This window comes from Mizuhopecten yessoensis, unplaced genomic scaffold (assembly GCF_002113885.1).
Source record: "Mizuhopecten yessoensis strain PY_sf001 unplaced genomic scaffold, ASM211388v2 scaffold10951, whole genome shotgun sequence".
Lineage (NCBI taxonomy): Eukaryota > Metazoa > Mollusca > Bivalvia > Pectinida > Pectinidae > Mizuhopecten > Mizuhopecten yessoensis.
Genome location: NW_018408803.1, coordinates 849,147 through 863,556, shown reverse-complemented (window position 1 = coordinate 863,556; position 14,410 = coordinate 849,147). Strand labels below are relative to the sequence as shown.

General features: G+C 33.4%; 1 protein-coding gene across 3 annotated transcripts in view; it reads right to left on the bottom strand.

Annotated features, from left to right (window-relative positions):
• Positions 1 to 1,225: 1,225 nt before the first annotated feature.
• LOC110464038 (sodium-dependent dopamine transporter-like) overlaps positions 1,226 to 14,410 on the bottom strand; it is a 129,044-nt gene continuing 115,859 nt past the window's right edge. For all 3 annotated transcript variants that reach the window (XM_021519048.1, XM_021519046.1, XM_021519047.1), the window contains exons 9-16: positions 13,430 to 13,533; positions 10,485 to 10,609; positions 9,889 to 10,001; positions 8,100 to 8,228; positions 7,031 to 7,130; positions 6,071 to 6,171; positions 5,254 to 5,421; positions 1,226 to 3,987 (exon numbers count right to left, since the gene is read on the bottom strand). In XM_021519048.1, the coding sequence (XP_021374723.1) occupies positions 3,883 to 3,987; positions 5,254 to 5,421; positions 6,071 to 6,171; positions 7,031 to 7,130; positions 8,100 to 8,228; positions 9,889 to 10,001; positions 10,485 to 10,609; positions 13,430 to 13,533 (945 nt within the window). In that variant the 3' untranslated portion in view covers positions 1,226 to 3,882. The remainder of the gene's footprint in view (positions 3,988 to 5,253; positions 5,422 to 6,070; positions 6,172 to 7,030; positions 7,131 to 8,099; positions 8,229 to 9,888; positions 10,002 to 10,484; positions 10,610 to 13,429; positions 13,534 to 14,410) is intronic.

Sequence of the window (14,410 nt, the reverse complement as noted above, 5' to 3'; positions counted from 1 at the left end):
CACAAATGAAAACAAAATAAACTATAAATGGTGTTTTTGACGACTTTTTTAATTCCGTGTGATGTACAAAATTCTATATAATATGACACTGATATATTCCATTGATACATATTTGTATATAACAACACCCATCACATACGTGCTATATATATATATATATATATGAGGGACATTGAAGTCACTATTACAATATGCATACTACACTATTTCATTCCGTCAACTATGAGCGAAATAATTCGCATTCAATAGTTAATTTATTAATATTAATATATTTTGAATATTTATTATCAAATAAATATGATCTTGATTGATTTTGGTGTTTTTAATATAATATTTTTAGTATTAACATTATTGAAACACACATAAAAGTTTCTATATTTTATACGATTAACAGTCAGAATAATTAAAGATTAAAGTTATAAAATTCGGTATTTTCCTGCACAGTAAACATATATTGTTTCTCTTGCCACGCTTATGACGAAACAAAACAAATAGTAAAAATACTTCCAGAATCAGAGCAGCATTGTCTGTAAGGGATGACGTCAGAGTGCATTGTGACGTCATAAACATAATGATATTACCAAGAACATATCACATGGGCTTGGAGTATTAAAGAATATGTGTATATCCGCGCGTTCTTTTTTAGTTGTACTTTTGAAAATTATCAAAGTTTTCGTCTTTACTGATAATTCACGAAGCTATCAAACAAAAATAGAAGCATGTTAATTTTCTTAAGTTGATAGTTCAGGGAACTGAAAACAAATTCACACCCATGTTTTTAGGGAAAAATGAATTTAGTTATGACGTCATGTAAGAATCATTTATAAAAAGGAAAATCATCTACATAAAAGGTTGTAATACTGGACCTTTGGTAATTTCACATAATTTTCATCATAAGATGTTTAATACTGGAACATGTCATTCGATAGCAGACTCGCGAGAAATAAGATTAATCATCAGAAGGTCATCAAACAAATACCCCCAAGTTAACAATACACGAAATTAATGAAATTTAAGTATAGGTGAAATAATTGTGAAAATGGAGCTTGGTTTATCTATGACGTCATGTTATATGAATAACGTCAGTATATTCTGTCTTTGCGTATTGCAGAGTTATCTTCTCTTGTGATCAGATATTGGTTGTTACGTCATTGGTTTATGTGAGAAAATTACGTCGTTTTCTCAAAAATTGATGACGTTACTCTCACAAACAAATGACGTAACAATCAATACCTGCTCACAAGAGCAGTTAACTCTGCAATACGAAAAGACGGAATGGTCAACTTCGTCACTTATGCATTTTTCATAAGAAATTACAATTACTTCACTTACATTCACGTATTCCTGCAATTACGTCGTAAATCACAGTGCAATGAGAACTCGCCGCGAATCACTACATGACTTCGTTACTTATGACGTCACGTCGTACATTATATCAGGTTGTGTCATCATTTATATTATTTGATCAGTGCACGTGATACACTCGTGCACGTCTATTTTCAGTATTTATATAATAATAATGTAATGATTATTCACAATATCAAACCCAGTATTTAAATTACACAGACATATGTCCATTGTTATGCAATGTATTTACAATGTATTACAATACTGTTATCTATATCACACGTTACAACACGAATTACCATCACACATTTACATCCTGTGTCTATTGCACTTTTGTTACTGCCCACCACATACAAAATATCGGATTTCGTGGACCATTATTTTTGCGGGTAAGTCTCAACGACTTCACACAAGATAATGTCAATTATCCGACATAAATAACATTTCATATTAATTTTTATTGTTATAATAACACTTCAATTTGACAAAAAATTTGTCTCCCTATGGAAAGATTATTTTGGGAAATTCTTATTACGTCACATACACTTTCCTTTAACTGATCAGAAATTTATTAATTTTTCATGTCTTTTATATCAAAACAACAATCATTTTGTCTTCTTGCGTGACTATTTAAAGTGAAATTGTAGTCAGTGATCAAGTTAGCATTCCCTAAATCGTGTCTCAAATTAATTTATTGGAGGAAAATTGGTAAATATTTCATTGAAAATTGATGTAATTTTTTTAAAGTATATATGTTCAAATATTTAAAAGCCATAATATTCCAATTCTTGATATGAAAATTAAAAACAGTTAAAACATTTAAATAAACAAAACTCGTTATACTATATGAACAAACTAGTGTATTGATCAACAGATCAACATTGCAGGTTAATTCAATTTTTTGAAATCAGTATGCTGGAATATTAAGGTGTTTTCTGTCAATAAATTGCGTGAAATTAAAAAAACACTTTCGTCAATTAGTTAGTTTTTTTTTATAAACATTTATCTGTTGTTTAAACATTGCGTGTTTCATATGATAATATGGATTTCCTTTAATTCATGTCCTTGTAAGGAAAATAATCTTCATGATTTTCGACAGTTTCATTAGTCTGTTGTATCTTATGTTCTTAAGGGTGCATGCTACCTTACTGTGAAATTTTCTCAATCCAAAAGAGTTCCATAATCAGAATCACTTTCTCTCTTGAATTTTTATTAAGACTGGCTTGATCAGTTGATGTCTTTTTGGAATATGTTTTTTTTTAATTATCAGAGCTTCAGTTAATTAAGAGAGATCATTTTCAAGAAAATCACAAATATAGTGTGTGAGGTAGCAGATATCTTCAACACAAGTACTAGATTTGACACCGATGTTCTTCTGGTGTCAACGTTTATCTTGTATTACGCATTTACGTATTGTCATAACTTATTAGTTTGCAATCAAATATGAATACAATTTCATACATCAACTATTACTCGATTGATACTCATCGGCGTCACACACAATGTAGCTGACAACACAATGGTACAAGAATTACGTCACATAATGTATACATGACGTCATATTATGCATTTAACATCACGATGATGGATATATCCAGTCTTATTGTGTATGCGCAAAGTTACACAATAAAGTTGTTACTGACAAGGAGATGCCATGGTGTTCACGACTCTTTGCTTATTTCTTACGTCATGAATTGAAAATGACGACACGGTTTTACATATAAAACGAGTCATTGCAAAGACATGACGTTACATTATACAGCTTATGACACAATACTCTGTAAATGACGTCATATTTTGTAAAATGACGTCACACAATGAAACTGACGGCACGATTGTAAAAAAAACGACGTCTCACGTTTTATGCATGATGCAGCTCACATCGAGAGGCAAATTGTTGAATGACGTCACATTATGTATGAATGGTATCTTGAAAACGAATGATGCTGTTTGAGGACTAAAGTCTATTGGTCTTTGCATAACTACACAGCTGCATAGTACTACAGTTACAACACACATCTATACGCCTACTGCTTCTACAGTGTTCGTCCAATTCGGACGTAGTCTAGTTATCTCCCTTGATTGTAGAAGATAAACCTTTTCTCTTGGTGACGTTTTTTTACATGAAAACTCGTGTAATGTTATTGCTGTATTTCCCGTCACCTTTTTTCACAGGTAACAACGTATTCACTTTGTATTCACTTCCATAGGCTCTTTAGAGATTTACATTGATATGAAATCTCCCAGAGGCCTCAAATATGACAACAGTTATCTCCCTTTCAACAAATCTCCATTAAAAAAGGCTACAATGTTCTAAGAACGTCACTATGGGAAATTCCTTAAACGCCTTATATTGGAAGGACTTATGCTCCTTTTCCTAGGCATTTCCTAAAAATGACGACTAACATTTTTGTGTCACTCCACAGCATGAGAATCCATGGGGAGATAACTCTCAGGCACGATTTCCATTCCTGTTGACGCTTCGCCACTTCTTGAGGCTTGTTTGTGTAATAATGCGGATTTTACGATCAGGATTCATACTCGATCCCCGATCGCTCCGCCATTGAGTCTGACGTCAGTCCAGTTCGATGCGTTCTGGCGGTTTATATCGTTTTTAGGTGTTAACAAAATGTGCATTTTCTGAAATAGAAATGATATCAAATGTATTCTAATACTTACTATACAATTCAAAGCATATATTAGCATATGTCGAAGTAGAATGTAAAGTTTGTCTCGAGGTTTATTTGCGGTTCCATTTCATTTCTTTTTAATTCTACACTCTTATATTTGGAGTGCCTCTGTTTAAACTTCCAATGACGTCACAATTTACTAAATATAATATTGCTGGTTCTTGCTCAATATAACTTTCAAACCTTTGTTATCTTGATTCATACAATATAACCTGCTTATACGTCACTGAAAGGACTGACATATCAAATGCATGCAAGTTTAGAATATATTTTTAAAATCACACACGATTTCGTTTAAATACAAGTGTTTCGTTTTCGAAAGAATGTTAAAAATGAAAAAAAATACATATTTTTTTATTAAAGATTAGAGCTAAATTACACTCAAATATTGCCCAATACGCACCAGAGCGCTTCTAATTTTCCTTTTTTTCCTGGGGAGGAGGTTTTTAGAAATAATCTGTTTCTATTTCAAAAAGTCCAGATAAATGAGGTACTACTAAACACAGGATGGATTAACCATGTTATAGAGAAAACAGACGAGATTATCGAGGATCTCCTGGACACAATGGGCAGTCAGGCGGCGCAGTGGATAGATTGTGGTTACGTTCATAGAAGCCTTTCACCAATCGTATTTAATAGCCATTGAAATTGCAGGGAGTGTCCAAACTCATTGAAATGCCGCTTTTTATATATAGTCTGGTTGAAATATATTTATTTCATTGAATTGTTTCTTTCTTCTTCTTATCAATTTTACACGAAGTACACTTTTTACGTGTTTCTTAGATTGCAGGTTACAGTTATTAACACACATATTTTATTAAGTCTCATACTTTAAGACAATGTAAAATCTCTGCTGCTCATGATTTTTTCAGGTACAGCATATTAATCACTTATCATATATGTTTACTGACAATGACAAAAGATCACGTGATGAAAATCATAACACAACAGTAGAGAGATTATATCTAAGTTTAACAATGCACGTATTAAACGTGTCGCAACGTTTCAAGACCGACCGGTCCCTTTGTCAGGCTTTGACTCAGTCATAGTCTGACAAAGGGATTATTCATAGCTTGACAAAGGGACTAGTCGGTCTTGAAACGTTGCGATACATTTAACACGTGCATTGTTTGTGTAGAAAGTAAAATTCTGATATTACATATTTCCAAACTGATGAATCTTATTGAATACAGTAGAGATGTTATTATTTACTTACCTCTGAAAAGGTACCAGGAGTCGTTAATAGTCCGTAGATTGCAAACCCAGGTATACACAAGATGGATGAGAGAGCGACGCACCAGCCGATCATGTTAGCTTGCCAAGGGTAAACGTAATCCTCATAAGTCAACGGCTCGTACGTTACTAGGCCGAAGAGCATGATGAACTACAACAAATCGAAATGAAGTTTAGCTTATTCCGTCTTTGCGTATTGTAGAGTTATTTTCTCCTGTGAGCAGGTATTGATTGTTACGTTATTGGTTTGTGTGAGAAAATTACGTCGTTTTCTCAAAAATTGATAAGGTTACTCTCACAAACAAATGACGTAACAATCAATACCTGCTCACAAGTGCAGATAACTCTGCAATACGAAAGGACGGAATAATCACTAGAAATTTTAGGAAATGAACCAATATCAAAACTTCGTTTGTAGATGAAGATAATTTGTTCTTCTTTATGAATAAAAAAAGGTCACATAAAACATGTTAAAAACATGAACAAAGTCTATTTTTTCTGAACATCTGTGCTAATTAAATCAAATTCCGATCTGTTTTAATAATCAATTAAGAATTTTCCCTAGTGTAACAGCAAAATATCTTCCAATGATTGCAGATATCTTTAAAAAATAGTTTATTATGTGAAAATCATGTTTTCACGTCTTTTTGTACAGTTATTATTGTAATGGAAAGATTATCTAATATGCTTCAAATTTATTTTGTATGTAAAACAAATTGTTCGTATAAAGTATGCTATTTTCAGTATTTTGTCACATGGCACTATAGCAAAAAATATGTACTGTATGGTATTGTACTTACCAGTAAAAACACCGGAGCGACGTACTTCCAGCAGACTCTCCAGTAGTGGCCCGGAGGGAACCCTACCATCAGCCGGATGTCTTCAGAGAATCGCTCAACACCTGCAGAAATCGAGTAAGTTCACGTGATTTTTCATATAATGTTTTTTACTTATGATGTTGACTATATGAACCCGTCAAATGAAAATATCGATCATTAGTGTGAAATGAAACATGATCTTAGAATTGACTATGAATTTAAACTTAAAGCGCTGCAATAATGATATTTATCTTTTCTGGAATATATAAAAAAAAAAAAAATGAAATAAAAATTATTATCAATTGAAAAAGTAAAATCAAGCTTGCTATTTATTGTCAAGTCGAATATCAACCGAGAGGGTAATTATTCAGCATAAAACACATGAGGTCGTGTTCAGTTGGTTTGATTTTAATTTCAATCTTCCTAAAATTCACCGACAGACAAATATCGGATTAAAAACGCCGTCATACATTTTTTTTTTACAGTGAATCGATGACGTCATTGCATTGTTACTTGTAACGTCAGAGTATATTTTGTTGTTGTATCAAGTAAATTATCACGGGACTTTTTCGCGGGAGTGCTATATCGTGGTATCACCACGACAATGCAAATTTTCAGAAAGTAACAAGTTTCGAAACAAGATAAACTGAAGAGAAGGAAGATTAAGGCGTCCTTATGTCCGACATGGGATGTAGAGGGTACGTATTTATAAGTACGTTTCATAAAATTGAACTGCAAAACCTCCATTTTTATATAAGTCATTTTAGTCAAAAACCAGTCAATGGTGTATAATTTTTTGCATAAATTATTTTGCGGATTTATGCGTCCCATTTTTGCTGTATGCTTAAATAGACCTTATACTAATTGAAAAGGAATGGTTTAACAAAGCATGTTTTCTGTCAGATAATGTCCTATACTGATTAAGGTATCAATCGGACTTACCGTACGCCCACGACACGACAAGTGTCTCAAAAAACACAGCCCACAGTATGGAATAACCAGCCGCGAATTTGTCCATCAGTTGTACCACGAGAGCGCCGCCCTGTGGTGAAAGGTGAAATATCATTTTAGCATTCGAATAATGTTAATCACTCAACCTATTTTCGAGATATTTTAAAAACTGATGTTTTTATTACTTCAAATAAAGAAAAGTCCTGAAAAATGGAGTGTTTTCTGATGATTATTTAATACCATTAGTATTATAGATGGGATACAAGTATTTAAAACATTTCTTGATATAAGAGTATCAATCGCGGTATTACATGTAAAATAACGAGTAACACGTGCTTTTCTTGTTTAAAATTATTCATGGTTTTAGACAAGGTGCTTAATTTACATAAGTCTTTCTATCTACAAAGTACCAAAAGAATCACATTAAGAATTTGATAGATTTAATTAATTTCCAACCTATATTAAATCGTAATGGCCTTAATATGAAGGTTTGTCTAAATACAAATTGTTCGGAAAATTATATGTTATGAGTGAATATCTAAGCATTAAACAGTGTTCTGTTCCGTGTTATGGTCCTATAACACGGAACAGAATGCTGTTATATGCTTATATTTACATTTTTCATTTTTATATTTTTAATATCTAAGTTAACAACGCACTTATAAATTCTAATTTCGCGGTGTTTGTTGAAAAGGTAGAGCAGCACATGGAATTGTTCACAAAATGTTGTATCCTGAGTTTTCCCGTAAAAAATTCGTGGAAATATACACAAAAAATATTGATACTTTTCCAAAAATAAATAAATAAATATATTCAATTCACATTTTATAACAGTCTTATATAAAACGATGAATATTATTGAATCATAGTGTTTGTTATAGCGATCCGGTAGTAAGTCGGACCCGTGGAGATATCACTACGCCTGTGTTATGGTCTCATGATACGGGACTGGCTTTGGTAGTGTTATATAGTGGCAAAGCAGAGCAAATGTTAATATATTTCTATATAACATGTTAATCATAGCTACGTTATCAACACCTTTGTATGACGTAGTACTCACCTCTGTACAGAACGATAAACCAACTATGAAATAGACGGAAAATAGAGCTCCCACAAATAGCTCCCTGTGTTTGCGCAGGATCGGAAATTCATCGGATAAAGCAGTCAGAATAGCTTCAGATCCGCCAAACTGAAAATCACAATCACAATATTAACTAAGTGGAGGTAAAAGTACACTCTAATTCTTCTATGGGGGTGATGCCTATCCTAGTTCAGCTGGGAGGTTGGGTTACCACATAATTTATTGTAAAAAACAAATAACCACATATTTTATACCAACATAACCTGTCTCCTGCATACACACACACAGGCACGCATACACAACACTCATGCAGGCACGTTCTTAAATGACCTCAGCTGTTAATAGGACGTTAAATAAAATTAAACCAAACAAAACAAAACATATTTTACAGTTTAGTTAAAGTTTAGAGTGACCAATTTTAATTGAGTACGGATATTTGTTTCCCAAAATATCCAAAGAAAGGTAACTGATCAAAAATATTAAGTTTGCATAGTTAATAATTGACATTAATTGAATAACCATATATTTCTATTTTGATAAGATTGTATACAACGAATTTTTATAAATAAATAAATTACTCTTTAAATATGACTGCCAAAAATACGGGAAATTAATATGGAAATTAATTGCATCATTAAGATATCGCCAATTGTCGACAATTATCGACAATTGTTAATTTACAATTAATATGTATTACTCTGGTTTTAAAAGGTTTTAAATCCGTCAAACAAGTAGGGGGGAATGAGAGATTGTTGGAATGAAATATTCTTGCTACAATTCACACATTCACAAGAGTTATCCACCTTCCTTCAGCCACGTAACGGTTTTTGGAAATGATACTGATAGCGACTCTATGATAGGTATATATGAAAACTGAGATTAGCGTTACCATCAGGGTCAATTTCGTTCAAAGCGATCCAAACGGTTGAACCGGCTGGACCAGAGTTGTTCGTTTATGAAATAAGGTCGGACCTAGTAATCTGATGCTGCTTTCAGGCGAGCCTTGACAAAGCCTTGCAAAGGCCTGCATAAACCTTTGCAGGTATGCCAGGATTTATACCAAAAAAACATGTTACATTTAAGCGCAGACGAACCGGTGTTCCGCATAACAGAAATATTACTTAAACTCACATGATACTCTTAACAGAATAATAGTTGTTCGACAATTCTGTAATAATCGAGAATTAATCTGTTCAATTATGCAGTCTTTCAATCGAAACCTTTACACTACCAATTCTGCACATTACCAATATTGTTAAACAGGAATTACACTTGCACACAGCATCAAACTGAGAAGTCTATCAAGTTAATCGGTCAAGCCTATGAGAAAAAATATTCTTCAGAGATGAAAAAATATCAAGATAGGACGTCACCCAAAGCTAGAAAACCATAACGTTGTATAGGTTTCTTCATTTTATGAAAAGGAGCTCAGAGTAGAACTCTTTTCACGATTTTAACCTCTGTAGTGTTACCATTTAAAACAAAATGACCAATCACCCATTTTCTTAACACTTTCTTCATGTTGGTAAGTATGGATTTGTAAAAAGATTCACGTAGCACAACCAGAAAGTGTTTATATGTGACGTTTAGATGACTAGTACGGTAAGTACTCTGTCACCTTCATCACAAGTCACCCTGCTGTAAACTGTAAGCAAACATTCAGCCTCAGAAACATAGATGAACATGTTGGAACTATCTTAGATACAATTCAAATAGTTCTTTTTTTCAATATTATGCTGATGTACATTAGATATACAAATATACGTACCGAGCTGTCCAAACCAAGCGTCAACAACATCAGGAAAAATATGATTGCCCAAAATGGTGCTCCTGGTAACGTTGCAATGGCTTCTGGGTAAACTACGAAGACGAGGCCGGGACCTGTAAGAAGCGAAAATGACGATACAGGGTAGAGATACAGATACTATGTTTAGGTTTAAAGAAATATTAAATTCTGAAAACGATGTAGCAATTGATTACTAAATATCTATTTTTAATATGATATACTGCCTACAGAAGTAATTTTTGATGCTGACTTGTACATGGAATTCAACCTGTTTGATTTGAAACCTTAGGTTTCCGTCAGCCTGTCTTTTCCAACATAAAACTGTTACCATAAACACTTCAAATAAGACCTGTGTTTCCGAGCCCCTGATTAATCTCTCAAATATGTTTTTCCCCAAAAGGTTATGCAGTTCTAGGTCTAGAAATTCATAATGAGTTATTTTCTCTTTAATTGCAACTTCCTACAGTTAACGAAACCATTTTACACTTTTATTGTTTTTGATGATCACGATTGTAAACCTAGCAATTTTATCATTTGTTTGACAATGACGCAACCGCCGCCATGATGACGTCACTTACCGTCCGTTGCTACATCCCCGATATCCTGATTGGTCCGTTGAGCCATGTAACCTAATATCATGAAAATGACGAACCCAGAGAAGAAACTGGTCAAACAATTCACGGCACTCGTCACTAGGGCGTCCCTGAAAAATACAGACTTGTGACGTCACTCTCGGTAAACATCGGTAAACATCGGTATACATCGGTTAACATCTGTTTCTTTATTGGAAACAAGTTTTGGAAAGGCCGTTAAAGGTCATATCAACGAAGTTTCATAATCTTAATGGAGAGATATTTTAGCAAATATTAAAATGTTATATTTGATACTTTACTTTCGAGATTATTATTTATCATTTTTATCAACACTTCGAAAATAAGACAAAATCAATGTTCTCAAATCGGAATAATTACTAAAGATACGAAGCAGTTTCGGACCTTTTTCTTGTTTGTAGATGAAGAAAGCCAAACAAAATTGAATATTTTAAACGCTCTCGTTTTGAATGAGAGAAAAAGATACAAAATATATAATTTACGGACAAATAAAACCTGTAAAAGTCGTTTGCATTTTTCGTCTCAAGAGAGTATCAGTGAGAAAGTTCCATTTCTTTTTCTTCTGAAAACGCCATTCTCACAAAGCTGAATTTTACATGTTACTTTTAAGATTAAAAAATATTAAAAAATAATGCATTTCACTTTAAGATTAGAGAATGGTATAAAAATCAATGACACATCGAAACCCCTAAAGAACCCTGACATTGACCCTATGTAAACATGATTACATCTATGGCTCATAAAAATGATGTTTTATCAAATAAGCCAATTGCATGTTGGTCGAAGTTTAAAGTGTAAGGTGATGCCCAAAGGTAATCTCACGATGTTCAATTTAATTGCCGAAAACTAAATGACGGAAGCTTTTTTCCCCTATATTCACGTGGTAATTCTCGTATCTAAGATGGTTGTAACTGTCTGTGCAAGAGTTTTCTCGGTCAGCGTTATAACTTAAATGTCGCGAAGCAATAATGCGGTGAATACAAAACGTTCAGAGGATTTTGTGGATCATGGTTAATACGGCGCTTTGTTTAACGAACCGGAACTAGGAGTAAAAGGATTCATTAGTAAATCTTGTTACCATGCTCCGGGGCCGTTTCCGGTTGCATCTAGCCGACATTTTAGAACCGGCCGATTTAAGGCGTAAGATATATGTTTTAATTCTTGTTTAGTATCTATCGACAAGAACTTGTGTACTACAGCGATGTCGATTTAGCATTTGAAGACACTATTAACACTGGGCCAGATCTATTTTACGGATCGTTAAGCAGGACTTAATGGTCACGTTAAACTAATGGCTTACACTCGGTTAATCGACTGATTATAGAGATACTGCTGGACAAATTATTCGCTGTCAAGTTCTTATTTTAGTGTATCTATTCCCATATCCAATTTCCACAGTTCCACAGTTTTAATTGCGTAGGAAATGTTTCTGTACAACACTGTTGCTTTGTTTGTCCGGAAAAATGCGTTTTCCGGACAAACTTTCCTATTGTACTTGCCAATCATACTAATTATAATGAAAACAAAGTATCATGTCAAAATACTTTTACAAATACGTGAACGAGTTTGCCGTTTCCTTATAAACGAATTATCCTTACTGATATTATCCTTAAAATTATTCCTGAGTATAAATATCCGAACAGTGAGTGAAGTCCAGATCAGCGGTGCTTTAGTTGACGTAAATGATACAGTAGTTGTTTTATCCATGGCTTGCACTTCTCGAGAGGTAGCGTTATAGTCGTATTAATAAACATCTTCAAAATCCTGTTCCATCAAACACCGCCACATTTATTCTAATAAACCATTGACATTTATTTACTTGTAAATCATTTGCAGTGAAGTTATTGTTTTTGGAAAGGATAAAAATAACAACATTTCTACCGGGTGCTTTACAGTTCACATATAAAAGTCGTTAAAGATTCACAAAGCATATAAACGAATATAAATCTATAAGGTAAAAATATCTATAAGGTTTATACATCTGTAAGGTATGTATAAATATCTATAACGTTTAAAATTCTGTAAAGTATATGAACATATAAGTTATAAATGTCTATAAGGTATATAAATCTATAAGGTATATAAATCTATAAGGTATATACACCTCTAGGGTATATACATCTATAAGGTATATACATCTATAATTTCCTGCTCCCGCTTATTTTCTCAACGTGTAAAGGTAAGCACACTGCAAAGTTTTCAACTTATACAGAAACTAAAAAGTTTTCAACTTTTACAGAAACTAAAAAAAATCTACTTTTACATAAGCTACAGACTGAGGGCCCAAACTAAGTCTAAAACTTTCGGGATAATTTTTCACAGTGACACTAACGTAAAGCTCAGAGCTTCTTTGATAAACTTGCCGTTTTGTTTTTATGCAAAGTGCACACAGTTTATAATACGTGGGGTTATTGTCAAAAATATATTATATAGATATAATAGAAAAACAAATGGAATCCGTCTTAAATTTTTATAGCAAATATACACCTTTCTGTCCCCAGGCCGGGACATACCAAAGTCCTTAAAAATGTTAGTTGTTATTCCCTGTTTAATGTTCAGCATTTAGAGTAATGGCAACGACTGGTTCACCCGTTGTCAGTATAATGTGACCGGGCGGAATGCTGTGCTGGGTGACTTCGGCATGGTATTTCAGTGTAGTACAAGATCCGCACTATCAAAAGGAGGCAATCGCCCCAACATACCCTGTCTCCTACATACACACACGCAAGCACGCATACTCTACACACACGGAGGCAAGTCCTTAGATGACCTTAGCTGTTGATTGGACATAAACCCTTTCACCACTGTAGACCATAATGGACTCATCCAGATCAAAGCATGGTAGAGTCTACTGAAGCAACATAGGAGTGAAAGGGTTAAACAAAATTAAAGCAAACCAAATATTTACCCACCTGTAGACGTTGTTATTAAGTTTGTTGTAGCTGGCAAACGCCAACAGTACACCAAACCCGGGCCCTAGTGAGAAAAACACCTGCGTAGCTGCATCAACCCACACCTAGAGAAATTAGAAGATAGACATATATTAATACCAAAATATAATATTCAAATTATAAAAGGCTCCAGCGCACTTTAAAACCTTAATATGATCGCTAAAATGCGCAATAGGAAAGAACCTATTGGAACAATTAAGTGAGGTGATGCTGAAAGGAAAAGTGACATTTTACTGCATCATATGGCAATTTGGTCCATTTATGACTCAGAATTAAATCACTGCAACATATTTATGATCCTGCCGTCAATTTACAACTCATTAGTGGTACTTAAAATCACAAGGTTGAACATCCATGTATATTGGTTTAAAATACATAATACTACTACTAATAATAATAATAAGTCTTTATTTAAACTTGATTACATATTGAGTCAAGGACTCGTCTCCCATATGGTCAAGCATATTAAGAAAATGTACATTATATACAACGATGATAAAATAGTACTATGAATGGTAAATTGGTTACATAAGTTTACATGTACATTTTAAATCCACTATTATCACAGAAACAGCTCTAAATGAACAATGACCCGAGATTTCCAGCGATGGGGGAGAGCCCGGCCAGCATGGTAAGCCCAGGTATTACATTTTAACTATACAACAGTTAGATAAATAATGTGCTAAACAGCACAAAGGATGAGCACAATTTTAACTATACAACTATTAGATAAATAATGTGCTAAATTACACAAATTACACAAATGATTAGCATACATGTTTTTATCCTATAAAATACTGTTTGGCACAATTCTTAAAAGATAATGTACTTTTGCAGTTCTGTACATATGATGGAAATTATTCCATATATATGGACCTTGATATGTAAAAGACATTTTAAAAACATTTGTTTTAAAAGATAGCATATAAGATCCATTCTGTG